Here is a 15,626-nt window from a genome sequence, read left to right on the forward strand (position 1 = left end):
ATGCTCTGAACAGTCTAATGGCAAAACATTGACAAAACCAGAAGGCTCCGACAAATTGTACTGCATGATATAATTCACACTGGACTTTGGGGAGTCATTAAAGCGAGTGCTACTGATTAGGGGGGGATGTCTTTGCCATATTACACCCATTCTGAACTTAAACTGAGAAATAAACTCAGTTATTTCTCCACCTCCATCATGATACTGCCAGCTCCTCTAACTTCTCCTTCTCCTTCTTACTACAAAGCACATACCGTGGTGGTGTTTCTGCATTCTGCTTCCTTGCGATCACCTTTCAAGCGAACAGCATGCAGAGCTGTGACGTATTTGTCCCCGGACTTCCTGTTTTGTGCTGTGACTTTCTGTAAGTGGCATCACTAATTCTAGAAACATGAAGCACTTGACCAATTTTTGTCAAAGGAAGTTTACTAGTCACTGAGAGTTCTGAAAACAGTTGTGTAATGTTTTCTGTGGCTCTGGAGGAACTTTGTCAAGTCAGGTATAATAACATCTCAGCCTGGGCTTGGAGATGACAACTTTTTGACAGAAAGCCCAAAAAGATGTGGGCATTTACAAGACAGAAAATATCTCAAGGCCACGGTATGCTTGAAGGCAACTGGTTTGTTCGATGTGTCTTTCAAAAGTTTCCGAAGGCAAAAGCTGGGTGGACCCTGTCAGTTTCAGATAATAACAAAAATTGTCAGGAGGTTTCAGATGCCGTTCAACGATCTGACAAGCACTGACCTTAAAAAAAGACCCTATTTGCAGTTTCAGTATGGGGATTCTAGGATTCAGTGTTTGAGATTTGACCTGTACTACAGACTTAAAAGCCAAGACAGATAAACTGGAATTGGCGGTATACATATACTATACATCAGCATGTTAAACAAAATGAATAAATAAAAAAATACAGTACGGAAACATCAAAGATATGATTATTCAGACATGACAGTTTGTCCACCAGAGAGGACGCTCAATATTATTCTTCAACAGCTCAGTACATACTGCATCTTAGTCACATTCTTCAAAAACATGTATTAAAGCTATGCTAAAAATTAATACAAGCTGATACGTATCAGTCTAAAAAATTCTGTATTTGTTGGCCTCTTTTTACAATTCTGTTTTAAACCTGTCCCTCTGTGGTTTCTTAACTAAAGAATAACTCAGTTAAGCTTTAAGACATCCGTCTGGCTTACTGAACTGGGGTGCATACTATGTAAATGCAAAGCTTCAAAGCCAGACCAGGACTTTTAAGGTCATGCCACCATGCTGTCTGTTCCAGACGTCCCTGCATCTTTGGGCATTGAACTATTTAAAAAAAAACGATGCAATCTAAAATGGCAATCTTCCTCTGCATCAGGCTATTTGTTCCAACTGTGCCGAAATATCTCTCCATTAAAAATCATGAATACAATTATAATGAAATGAAGCAAATTCAGGGGAAGTCCGTCATTGTTGTAATACGACACAGCATGGCCTTTGTTCATATGGCATTAACTTTCTGTATACTACTTTCATCCTATCAACTATATGAGATGATTTAAATGTTGTCGTTTTTTAATAATGAATCACTTGGAGCTAATGTGTTTTGTCTTTTGTCTGCATAAGAAGACACAAGGTGTTTATGTGATTTCTGCACTGGAGCATACTACATGATGCACAGTTTTTAGCTTCATGGAGGAGAAGTTCCTGTAAATTAGATGAAAGTCCACATGAGCAAAGTGGATAATTGCAGCAGCAGACATATAGATAACGGTAGGTAATTGGAGTGGAACATATGAGAAAAGCAGCAAATATGTAAAATAAAGGCCAAAGCACAGCAGAGATTATTTCTATAGACAGGCTTTCACGTTGTTTTGCTGGCTGGTGTTTTGCCTGCCAGGTTATTCTAAGGAATTCTTCATTTGCTAAAAATATGTTAAGTGCTGGTCAGTAATAGCCACATGCCATTGCGTATGAATACTGCAAGGAACAAATGAATTGTGCTTTATTGTAGAACTTAACTTGGATTCCACCAAGCACAGCTGTGTCACGTATCGGCTGCATCGCATTCCAGCTGCAACGCGTGCGGCAGAGCTGATCACTGCCATTCCAGGCAATGCTTTTGATGTCGCCAGAAACGCCACAGCAGGTCTCAGAGGCGTCCCAGAAGCTCCACTGAAAATGTGCGCCAGTGTGTTTTTAACAGAAGCTGCGTCAAGCTGTACAGAACAGATCGAACCGGGCAGGAGGTCGGGCACAGGATCGGCATAGACAATCCAGTTCATTTTCAAGCTAAAACACCCAGAACAGAGTCCCGATCATATATAAGCTGCTATAGCTCAGAAAAACTGAGCAAGTCAACAAAATCAGGCACGCAAAACTCTCCGCTATTAAAATGCTCCAGAACAAAACTGCATGACAGCAGCTAGTTTTAGGAAGCATGACATGGGCTGACAGAGCGCTGTGCTCTGACAGCCTCACAACACCAGATGTGACCAGGCATGGCTGGAGCACATAAAAGTCTGTAACTTTTCTCTCACATTCAAAGTCAGCAGGCACATCAGTTTGGCAGTGACACATCATGTCACAAAATTACACAAAGATATACTTTTTAGATACTGCATTCGTCTGTAAGATGTGCCTGCACTGCAATTTCAATTGTGGCATTGAAAAATTACAAAAAAAAAAAAGAAAAAAAAAATCAAACAGCAGCATCTCTTTTCAAAAACTGTTTCCTTGTTTCTCTGGAAGACTCGTAAAAAAAAAAATGTCAACTTGCTTTTGGAAAAAGAAATTTCATTAACCTTATCTTTGAGGGGTTGAGGCTCAGATCTCAGAGGAAGACACCAAAACCCAAAACTTCTTTTCGCTTACTTCGAAAGGACCTTGTTCACATGTGATGTTGTAATACAGTTGAACTGTTTGACTATACCTCACCTCATAACCAGAATGCTTTTTCTAAACTGACAGAACACTGTCTAAATAATGTCTCTGGGCATTAAACAAACTGAAAATATATGTCTGGACTGTAGTAAAACTGGACTGTGACACACACTGACACTTGCATCCCCCGAGGTCATAGAGCCTTTATGCCACGTAGGCCCGTTCAAACACAACGTTACAACAGCACCACTGCACTCCGAAACCCATTGTTTCCAGTGGTTTGCATCAAGCAAAGCGGCATGGACAGACCGGCAAGCTTGCGCCCAAAGTTCAACTAGATTGCATGCTTGCCAAAGAACCACTGAACCCATCATGTTGTGTCTGACATTGCCTTAAGAACGAGTCAAGGTATAGTAGGCAGGATGTGCAAAGCTAGGAAGCAAAGGGAGCATAACCAGAAATTAAGTTACAGCTTTTCAGAGGTGTTTACTGATGTCACTGCTGGGAAACAGATGTGTATTCAGATGTATAAAGCAAGCTGGATACGGTGCTGCCATTCAGCCTTTCTGCCTAATGGTGCAAAAGCATTTTCCACATGGAACAAAAATTATAAAAGATACATCAATAAGTTGTTGCTGGTGTGCAGGCTTAAATAGAAGCAAATGGGTTTGGGTGCTTTGACATGTGTCAGACACTGACACTGTTTTTGATCCTTAGCAGTCATAGAAGGTAAATGTAAAAACTGCCCGGAGGCTGGTTTCAAAGTATAGGTTGTTTCATCCTACAGGCTTTATCAAGCTGTAAACATGCAAGTGTTAGGAGATGTGTGTGGCAGTGCTACATTGTTGTTTTTTTGTGAAAGGATGGCGCAATTAGAAAGGTTAACATGTTAATCTACTTGTGAGTTTTTATATCTTCACCAAGGTACATGCCAAAGTACAGTCCTCACAGTTCATTCTATGGGGATTGCGGAGCAATCCCCTTGTGTATCTATTCAAGTACTAATGTCCTGTCCTTCTCCATGCCTCATACACACACCTCTCACACTCATTTTTTTTATTCACTCTCTTTTCCTCTGTGAACCCTGAGGGAATCTCAGCCGACATCAAGAGAGAAAGCCAGAGGATTCACACTCATACCCGGCACTCGCGCACTCGCCCGCCGCGCTATCACTGCAGGGTGCTGGGGAAAAACAATGAGAGGCATGATCTATATCTGACAGCTACTCCAGTGGCTGAAAGATAGAGAGAGGGAGAATGGGGAAGAGGGGTGGGCAGAGAAAGAAGGAATAATACACTGCAAATACTTTATCTTCTTGAGAAATGACTGTATGGATTCACTTTGTAAAGGGAGTGGAGAGGACTCTCTCGGGAGACAAAAACGGGAAGAGATAAAGTGGGTAATTTCAATGGAGGGGGGCAATCAGCAGCTTTATGTTATCGGATTCAAACCCACCTCTGTTTGGACTATTAGCATCTATCCTTGTGCTGTCACTGACAACAGACACTGCCTGTAATGACAGCTCTGGACTGTTTGCATTGCTGCTGCTCTCCTGGTTCATATCATGCACGCCCAGTCCCACTGAAGTGTTGAATCCTTTCTTTTTCTTCTTTCCCCTGGGGGTAAATGCCCAGTGCGTAACCACAGAGAACTGAGATGGCACAGTGTACGCATTCTCTGCCATCCAGTGCCAGACTCAATGTGAATGGATAATACTTATTCTTCCCTTTTTTTGTTTTCTTGCTGTAACCCACTTTGGGGACTTTTCCTGAAACTGGGGATGATGGTGGAAAGTTTGTAAGACGGCAACAGACAAAGTTAGATGGAGAGACGGGAAGGGGTGTCAATTTCCCCCAAACTGAGATTGAACACTGAGAAACTTGATCAACTGTATTCCAAACTCCTGCAGTGCAAACCAGCACTGAAGGTTGGCCGTGTTTGCCAGAGTAGCTGCTTCCTTTTCACTGGCCATTGAGGACACTTACTTCTAATACAGCGAACAGCCTCATTAAAGAAAGATCCTGCACAAAGTAGGAACTCATTTTTGTGATCTCTGTCTTCTGAAGGGTGAGCCAAAGGGCTGGTGGAATGACAACAGTCGCAGCAAGAGCCAGTCATCGAACTCTCTTGTCGTAACCAATCAGCAACAGTCCAAGTCTTTCATAACTTTGTTGTGTAACACCCTGTATGTGTGTCTTCATTGTTGACGCTGGAAAATATTTTGATATAGATATAGATATAGATATTTATGAGTTTCCATACTTTGCTTTTAGTGGATTCTGTTACCACTGATCAAAACCTTGCATTTGAATTATCATCATGAATTATACATCATCATTGTGTATGAGTACTTAAAGGCAAGATATCGAAAAGTCATTCATATGATGATTCAGATAAAGAACAGCTACTGAGGAAATGATTACAGGATTATTTGGCTTAATATCTGGATAAATGAGAACAATACTGAGACATCATTCAGGTTCTGAATAATATTTGTCTATATTCAGGCAAAATCTCAGTCCTTGTACTACTGGATCTTTTGTCCACACTTAACTTTAGACTCCCGCAAGGAGCATTTGTTAGGTCTTCCCAAAAAGGCTCAACACAAAATAAAAGTGCACATATCTCAACAAGTTCTCAGGACTTGACATTGTCGTCCAGTGTGAGATAGAATACAGTTTAAATGCTTGTCTATAAATCTGTCTGTTGCCTAGGACCAAAATACATCCGTTTGTTACCATATACCACTCTTGACCTCCAAGGTCACCAGGTTGTCATCTATTGGCTGGCCCCCTTGAGTCCAAACCACTCCAAACATGGACAGGCAGCATTTAGTTACTGACTGACTCCCTTTAAATGACTACACCTCAGTAAGAACAAGAATGCTTTTTAAAAGCTGACAGAACACAAGAACACTATATAATGTTCCTGGGCCTTTAACAAACCTAAAAAATATGTCTGGACTAGACTAAACAACACACACTGACACCTGCATCCCCCTCGGTCATAGGGCCTTTATGCCATGTAGACCCTTTCAGACACAATGCGACGATGGCACCACTGCACTCCGAAACCGATTGTTTCCAATGGTTTGTACACGCCACAACAGCTTTTGTGGTGGGCTCTGTGTGGAGGTAGGTGGGCAATGAGAGATGAATGACACAGTTGCAAAGACAGAGGGGACATTGATGAAGGAGATTCGATCCAACATTTAAACGTAGTCGAAATGCTTCAAGTTGGAATTCAGCACTCACCAACAAATGTTTTTTAGCTGAGCAAGACCAGAAAATATTCGGTTTCAATCGATCGGTGATGCTGTTTTGTCCTCATTGTTCTCCATAAAGTTTGCATGAAGCGAAAGCTGTGCCGAATTCTGTTTGTTTTCCCTGTAGGATTTTAACGGTCAGCAATGAAACGATTCCAGCTGCACTCAAAAATAAACAAAGGTGATATTTATGCTTCATCTGAGGTGTTTTCAAAAAGGTTCTTTCAGTTTTGCACAAGAAAAAACTTCAAGGATGAGGCCTCAGTAGTTGGTCAATGGGTAGTAACTGGGACTGTCTCTCATGCAATCAGGACATCCCAAACAGAGCTAGCTGTGGACTTAAACCTTTGGAGAATGAAAAAATAATGACAGAAGAACACAGTGGTTTAAGACAGAGCAGGACTTTGAAATATGTGTGAATGCAGTAAAATAACAACTGCAAAAGCGGGTTTGACCCAAATCAAAGGACAATGGGTTGATTAAAAAAAAACATGGGGCCATGTGACAGATACAAGCAGTAGGACCTGGCAGTGATGAACTAGCGCTCTCCACATAGTGTTGGAGTGCCATGCCATTGCAACCCAATACCCCTATAAACAGCTTACTCTTATATTTCCTATATCCTAAATCCCTGCAGACTTCATCTCTTCCCCTCTTATCGCTCTCTCCCTCTCAGTTCAAGTATTCCTGAGCTCGACCGAGTCTTAATGAGGCGCACAGTGAGGGAGTTTCCTTCCCTTCATACTCACTCTTCTTTCCTAGTTTTTCCACAGAACAGAAGCAGTGGGACTTATCAGTCTGAGTGCTCTCCAAGGGGAAAGCAGTTGCCTATCTGATTGTTAGAGTCTCCCATCACCTTTCCTCACACCTGGCAGAATGAGAGCCGCCGTTAGAGTGTATATGAGACAGAATAATTACCAGATCCAATGATACGCCACAAATTATGCCTGCAATTCCTGAAAAGCTGTGGCTTTTACATATAAATAAGGGTGGATTCTGCTCGTCTTCATCACCAAGTGATTCAACATAGCAGCCATTCAAACGCGCTCTGAACACCTATTTCACACCAGTCGTTTTAGCATGTTTTCACTTTAATTTCCTGTCAAGGACTGAAATAGCAAAAGCATTTGCAGGGTTTGTGGAGTTTTGCTATCTTTAATGTAGGAAAATGTTTAATAATCATTTTTTACCTTCAGTAGATGGCAGTGGGCACACCTCAATTTGGAGTAAGGTGGTCGAAATCAGCCGAAAATTACGTTTGATTACTCAAACCACAGAGATATACTACTTGTATATTATTTCAACATAAACATGTCATTTAAAAGATCTACATATCTACACATTACAAAATAAATAAATAAAATAAAGTCCTCTACCATGTTGCTGAATTATTCATTCATATCATCTTGACCTACATTTCATTTTCAATCAACCTTGAACATTTTAATGTCCCGGACAAACAAGGCAAATTCCAGTCAATATTATCTAACTATGGACCCCATTTTCCCATGTTTACTGTGTCCAAGTGACAAATGTAGACAACAATTTTTCAACTTCTTTCAGTAACAAGAGCGCAGCCCCCGTCAGCCACGAAACAAGCTGCAATGGAATTCCTTCAGGTAAAACTGTGGGTCTGGAACTGCTGCATCTGGAACTGCTCTCCGGCTTTGCAGGTCGACGATATTGACAAAGCTGCAAGCAGATACCAGATGCCAAGCTACGGGCCCAACAGTTGTTTTGAACGGGCTGTAGAAGTAAAACACAAAGAGGATTCCAAATGACCAACGGCTGATGTTTACTCCATTAGTTTAGTCCCAATAACCAATAAACTACCAGCACAGCACATGCCTCCCACTAACCTGTCAGTTGTAAAACCTCAACACCACATGCTGCCATATAGAGTGTAGATTAGTTAACGTGCAGGCTGACGTGCAGAAATACGTTGCTACAAGTAATGGTAGAAGAAAAAATGTTTGATATTGATATTCCTTGAGCAAACATTTAGAGAAATGTATACTTGATAGTGATATAAAACTGAACAGTATCGACGTTCTCCTTTATGTTATGCAATAATCTTAATAGCGTCTGACACTTGCCCTCAGAGAAGAGGCAATTCATCTATCTGTTGTGGAGGAGGGGCTCTTTTCTCAGTTCATCATAAAAGGGGTTACAAACTTCATATGTTGTAGAACTACATTACACTCCATCCTGGCATGGAGACTGATAGCATTAGACTGGAACTGGAAGCTCTCACAAACACAGCGCTCTCTGGCAGCCCCTCACCTACACACCACAGACCTGCAAAGCATAAACATAACACTTGGAAAATGAATAATGACTAAAAAGAAGCCCACACAGCAGACCAGAGAGGACCCTGCACAGGATTTCTGTGGGCGTTACGAATAACAACCACGCAATCCTGTTAGATTTCAAACAAAATATTCTTCAAGGGTGCAACCTCTCCATCACGCCAGCCTGGTGTTTGCAGTTAGAAAATGAGGTGGTGTGAATAGGTGAGCCGGGCATTGTCGGGGAACGTGTCACTAACGAAAGTTCGCCTGTTTGGATGCCGAACAGTTCTGCCGACTGCTCAGCAGAACCCCCACCCCATCCCTACCCCCCAGAAGAAACAGCCCACATTTTCAAGAGCTCTCAAATCATTGCTTACAGTTTCCTCTAGGCTCAGTGAACAGGCCTTGCATTGCAAAAGCATATGGAGCACAGACTCCGGGCAGGCTGCTCTCAGTGCCTGGTAAATGGGCCGTGTTGCAGGCAAAACTGCTGAGCACAGTTTATTTGAATCCCGGCAGAGCAAATGTGCGTTAGGAGTTTTGAGGGCTTTTTTAACCTATTGATGACATGTCTGAAATTGAGAGAGTGTGAGAAAACTGACAAGGAGAGAAACCAGGGAGGGTGCAGGGCATGTTAATAACAAGAAGCTGCATGGAGAGAGGTAACAATCCATTGAGCTGCAGAGTAAGAACTCACACAAACCTACATATTAACCCAACTTGTGACTGTAGCTGGCATCATCAGGACCGTGAGGCAGCACCATCAATCAGCCAACTCATCTGAAAGGTTATGACACTGGGTTTATGATGTCACAAAATCAGATTTGAGCTTTTAACTCTATGGAGCACTACATCACATCACATCACGATAAGGAGCATTTGGTATCATTTACTGATAAAAGAATGAACCCTCCCTGAAGTTGTCAGGATGTCACTGGAATTGTAGGAATCTAAAATCCTTTCAAACACATCTGTGACTGGTTGAGAATGCCGCTCAAAATGAACTCAACTGAAAGATGTCTACATAGCAAACCCCACCCACATATTTGTCTAACTGGGCCAATATAAGCACTCCAAGTGAATTAAAACTCTTGTCAGTTCTGCTAAGGTACAACACGGTATCCACTGAGATGTAATGTATTTCCCTTGAGGCTAGAGATAGTGTAAAACATCACAAAAGGGAAGGACAATCTGCGGGATGAGGAGTCAGCGTGCGCTTGACCGAGACACAAAATGCACAAAGAAGCGGTGTATTGACAAAAGAAATGGAGATGATATCAGTTTCGATTTTAAAATGCATTAGTTAAAGCCTATTAGTGGGGAGAACCAGACTGAACTGTGATGTTTTTAAGAGTCCTTGACTCCATTTTTCTCTTAGCTATCTGTGCAAATGTGTCCACATAATATAGTATCTGCATGACTGGACTACTGATCAGTGCTGGTCAGTCTCTCATGCAGGTATGTTTTTTTAATTTTGCTTTCCAACAGCCATTAACTGGTTACTAACCAGGTAATTTTGCATTGAGGAGCACACAGTTATTCATTACCTGGAAGATTTTAATGTCCTGAACAAATGGGAAAAATATAAGTTTATATTTATGGACTCTATTCTCACATGTTTTTGTATCTAACGAATGAATGGGGACAAACGTTTTTCAGATTGGTCCAGTATTGCCACTGACAGGCTCGGATTGTTGTTATATTATTACAATATTACAGAAAGGATCCCTACAGAGACACCTTTCATTAAAGATTAGCATCCTCTTTATTCAACCAGAGACAGCCACTGTATGACTCTCGCCAAAGCCACCAGACACACCTCATTCAAACTTGACAAAAACAAAATACCAACCCTCACACTGTTCCAACAACTACCACCAACCAACTCTGGTTTGGTCGAAATAAACTCAATTATAATAAAAATTTAATTCACAGAAAAGGGATAGGAGTGAGAGAGAGGTTGGACAAAAAAGTGTTTTTCAAAGCATTTTAGTCACAGCAGCTCTTGACGGCAATAATTTCTATGACCTAGTATTGCTAACTAGGCCTAAACTAACCACTGGTCCACCACTGTGGTTGTTTCAGATGCATGCTCATTTCACAAAGCAACAATGGGCATGCGCACAAATCTCCCTTTCAGTGGCCCAAAATGCTGTTGGTGCGTCAACAAGAGGCCTAAACACAGAGCAAAATGTTATGCAAGATATCCGTGCACATGCGGTCAAGGCCTGGACAAAACAACCCACGTGGAAGGTCAAAAACCAAAATGATGGGGTTGAAAAGCACTAAAACGCTCAGAGCTAAAGAGGACTGCAGAATTAGATGGTGCTTCTCTAAGGGTTTGTCTTAAATTATCTAAACTTTACTATCAAAAAGACAGTACAGCAGGAAGCAATGCACAGATAATGGGCTGAAAACAACACATATGCAGCCCCAATGTCCTACAGAACTGCTTTACAAACTTAAGCCACCCAAAAAAAATGTGAAATATGCTACATAATCTACACATAGGCATTTCAAAATAAGATAACATGTAGTGAGCACAGCTTACTTCTCTAATTTTACCTAGAAACCCTGTTTTTTTGGTGCTTTAGTTCTTTTTTCACAAACAAACATAATATTTGTCCAAGGTGAAAAGCTGCTGTGGTCACCTCTAACATATCTCATCTTAAGAAATCAAATGCTGTCCTTTAATATCAGTGAAGCTGTGAGATTCCCTCCTTTACAGTCCTTTATTTCTGCGCTCATCTCTTCTAGCCACATCTTTCTCCCAAAGCAGACACAAATGACTTGGACAGACCACAACTACATCAAAATAATGAACACTGAGGCATTTAAGAAGCGATTACAAGAAAACAATGTTTGATATGTCGGAACAATGTAATTCAATAATTACCTCAGGGCAGCAGGCTTAAAAATCTAAATATGGGACCATTTCTTATCTTAATACAGATAAACAAGGCAGGCTCTCCAGATAACAGGTCCTAAAAGCTCATTATCCGCCACAGCTGATGTCAGCTTCTATATATTATGACACATGCTTCTTCGAGTTGCTGCTTGCCACAGCGAAGAACGAGAATGAGATGCGTGAGCATGGTTAGTCAAATCAAATATCATGATGCAGATAAAAATGTTTTCATCTTGGATTACCCGACTATCTGCCATTGGTAAAAAAAAAAAAAAGGCTGTGCTCAGGGGAGCGTACAGAAAGCTGCACAGAAGGGCAATGATACTGAATAATCATTTTTTAATGGATGTGCATACTACATTCAGCACTGATGAGCTGAACACAAATGGGAAGCCTACCTTTCCCATTACAAGCATTAAGCTTGACAATGCATATATTCAAGATTAAATTACCAAGATATGTGCGTATTAACATTGTATATTTGTACAAAAGGATGCACGGTAAATACAGAAAACAGTGCATCTACGGAGATGAATAATGGTACACAAATCACCAAATCCAGGCACAATTCAAACAGCAGGCAGACAGTTAAAGGGTCGCTGGTGAAGAGCGTAAACAGAATATTTTCCTCAGGAGTTGGTGGAGACCAAAGCAGAGCTAAAAGGAGAGTGAATGCTGTGCTTACATTAATCACACAAACACAACTCTGAACGAATGCTAACGATGTCTGCTGGATGGACAGTAATAAATCTGTCGTGTTTTCAGCTTGTTCTGCTGCCCCCAAGTGGGCAAAAACATTAACTGCATCTGAAAATCATAATGTTGCCAGTTGTAGATGGGACTTCATATATCAATACTGGTGTTGTCTTTAAACATTCTGTAGCAATGAGTGCACACTAGTTATTAGATGTTACCACGCTGCTGATGACTGAGTCGAGGTACCTTGACAGCGCCGTGTGGTTTTCACTGTGGCAGCTGATTCTCTTGACTTCAGATAATCACAGGCTGCGTTCAGGGATGAACTGTTGATGGCAGATGGATGATGTGATGGTTGATGGCTGTGGTTCTGCTGACTGCTGCGAATCAGCTCCCAGTTTTAATGGCACACAATCACTACTTTGCTGATGTCCACATTGTTTTTTTTGGAGGGTATTTTAAAGCGGGCAGTTGGAACAGACCAACAGGCAGTTATCGCTGTTCTAGTTAGTGTTTTTTGGCCAGTTATGATCTGCGGCCAATTAACTGGCGCAGTACGGGCTGGCACCGTGCTGCAGAAGAAAATGCTGATACAAGTAACAGATCAACACAAAAAAAATGACACAATATGGTTAAAACATAACGGGAGGAGGGCGACAGACTGGTCGGGGAGCAGAGAGGAAAAGTGGCACAATCCTCTTCTGTTGGACCGGCTGCCTGCTTCCAGCAACGGGAAACAAATGTGGGACATGTGGTGTTATATCAAACATAACAAGTAGCACAAATTAACTGCTTCCTCGCCACTAGCTGCTCATGGAGCTGCTCAACTCCAAAAACGTTTCAGTTCATCATCGGTTTTTTCGTTAAAGTGCCAATTTCTAAACCTACAGAGTTGATTTCTCCCATCAGAAATTCTCAGAAGTGACTTTTCGTGATGAAAGAGCAGCGCTTTGCATTGTGGGACGAAGCAGACGCCTGCCATGATAAACATTTTCTCACAACACCTAAGCCAAACAGACAGAAAAGAAGAATACTGCTGTGTTTTGGTGTCAAGCATTCGCGCGCGCACACACACACACACACACACACACACACAGAGTCATGCTGAAGAGGTCTCTGAGAGGGAAAAGCAGTCTGCTAGCAAGAGCTCATCACTTCAACAAACTCTCAGAAGTGCAACCACACTGACAGATCATAACCTGTAAGCCAGTTGAAGACTTTGTGGCTGTATGTGCCAGAGTCAAATATTCTGGTGGAAAAATATGAAAAATGTACGTTCATTTATGGTCAGGCGTTGTAAACATGGAGGCGCTGCCCTGACTGACAGCGGACCACTTTCCCCCCCGGTGTGACCGAGCTGCATATGGAGGCGTATGAGTGCGTGTTACATCAAATTCCCTGAACTGGCTTCATCCACGACATGATTAGATGCTGACTGCAGCACAATTATCTGCTATTTGCTTAAATGATTTTTGAAATGTTAGATCATAAATTTTGCATCTTATCTGCTAGTCTGGCTGTACTGACTCACTGTAATTTATTAAATTAACAGGGTACACCTCAAAGGATCGAATCATCATACAGATATAAGACAGTGTGTGCTCATATTAAGTCATATTACAAACAGTGGAAGTCCAGTGCAACGCTGTCACTAACTTCAGCCTCCAAATGCACGACAGCTGGCCTGACACTGAAGGCAGAAATCAGCTTGAATTGTCCCACTGCTCCCAGCAGCCAGTCCAGGTCTGAACACCAGAAACCACACCAAAACCAGACACACACACACACATGGTTTGCAAACTACATTAACTTGGAACATCTTTTTCAATGAGGGTATTGTTGGAGTCTAACTTCGCCCTGGCGTGGATGAGTCCACATGACTGGACGGGGTGGTGCATCCTCGGACCGGCTCCTATCACACGAGCTGACCTTTATCTGGCTCAGAGCAGGAAGCTGCTGAACACGTTCATTTCGTGTCACGTCCAACACACTGTGCCACCAGGACAGAGCCTTCACAGCCGGGATGGAACAGACAGTTCAATCAGGAATGTCTGCCGTGGTGGTTTCATTCATAGCCCATAAAAAGCAGACTTTCTGTGACATGTGTGTGTGAAGTGTGTGCTGCTGTACCGCTCTGTTTCTTTAAACTGCCTTTTATGGACAACACACAGAGGACGGAGCTGAGTCTGGACTCTGACTGAACAAATATATATAACATATATACACAAGTAACTATTGAGTTAAATACATTTTTACAACTTTGATCGTCCACGATACGAAAGTGTAAAAACTGAAAAATGAGTCTTTTTAAAAAAAAAAAAAAAAAAAAATGTGGTTCAGGGGAAGGCGCTCGCCACGATCCGGGCTTGGATCAGACACACTCACCCGAAACAAGTTTGAAAACTCTTTGAATTTAAAGTTGCTTTGGATACACTGAAATATAAGCGTCTTAGAAAATAGATTAGTCCTTGTTTTTAGAATAACTAACGTCCTCCGTTAACTTCGGCATTAAAGCCGCAACTCAGTCAGATTAACTTTTCCAGTAGTTTGCTCTTATTCCCCCGAAAGCCCGACACCTTTCAATCTGATGAGGGGGGAGTTGTAGGAGTACCCACAGACCCGGAGATATAAGTCGAAATGTTATCACAGTGTCATGGATGGATGGGTGGATTTGTGTTTTGGATGCAGCTTATGGCAAAACGAAAAATAAATCTATGCTATTTACTATTTAATTTACATCTAGAGGGTGATGTGTGGCTCGCGCATTGGCCCGATAAGAAACGCGGTATTAAATTGTCAGGTTTTTAAATGGGTTTTGGTTTACGCAGCCTTTTTCTTCGTTTGAGGGCAAATTACTCTTAGAAAAGTTTCAGCGCTGTGACACCAAACCTTTCCTGCTTCATTTGAAACCCGTGTCCCTGAAAGACACACTTTAAAGCTGTCATACGTGTTTATCTGCTGAGCTTCTATGCTTCAACACGCAACTGGTAGATGCTAAAAGAAGTTTTACAGCACGTCCGCTCTCCTCTTTACCTTGTTCTCCAGTGTTTCCGCTGGCTCGTTCCAGTGTGCCGTTCAGCAGCAGAAAAGAAAGAAAAACGAGCAAACGTCCACATTTTGCCGGTAATATTTGGGCATTTTTCTGCCTGTGTTTACTGTACATCCCTGTGGCCCTCGGTGCCGCCGACCGTCCTCCCTTTCCTCGCCGTTGTTCAACTCTGCCTCTCTTTCTGACTCCGCTGAGCATCAAACACAAGGCAGTAAAATACAGCACTTCCTGTGTGACTCATCAAAATAAAACCGCAATGAACAAACGGCAATCTCGGGAGAAAAAACATCATAAAAGATTTCTTTATTAAGAAACCTCAAAATCTACCTTGAGCTGCTTACACATTGAGACCAATTTTAACTGGCCGGCATAATTCCAAGAAAGTTCATGCAGAAGAGTGTGCTGTGGACATGAGCCTGTTGAGAGGCCATGGTGCTCTAGGTACACCACAGGAAACATAAAATACTCATATTTGGAAAAACATTTTACCTCCTCTTTGTCAACGTCAATTAGCAGAACCACTCCTAAAGTCACAGTGTAACTGATGTGCAT

At 41.9% G+C, this 15,626-nt stretch overlaps 1 protein-coding gene across 1 annotated transcript in view; it reads right to left on the minus strand.

Annotated features, from left to right (window-relative positions):
* The window catches only part of adam19a (ADAM metallopeptidase domain 19a), a 166,011-nt gene extending 150,764 nt beyond the window's left edge, over window positions 1-15,247 (minus strand). The window contains exon 1 of the mRNA XM_076725023.1: window positions 15,059-15,247. Within this exon, the coding sequence (XP_076581138.1) occupies window positions 15,059-15,188 (130 nt within the window). The 5' untranslated portion in view covers window positions 15,189-15,247. The remainder of the gene's footprint in view (window positions 1-15,058) is intronic.
* Between the last annotated feature and the right edge of the window lie 379 nt (window positions 15,248-15,626).

The sequence above is a fragment of the Chaetodon auriga genome, chromosome 24 (genome assembly GCF_051107435.1).
Source record: "Chaetodon auriga isolate fChaAug3 chromosome 24, fChaAug3.hap1, whole genome shotgun sequence".
Lineage (NCBI taxonomy): Eukaryota > Metazoa > Chordata > Actinopteri > Chaetodontiformes > Chaetodontidae > Chaetodon > Chaetodon auriga.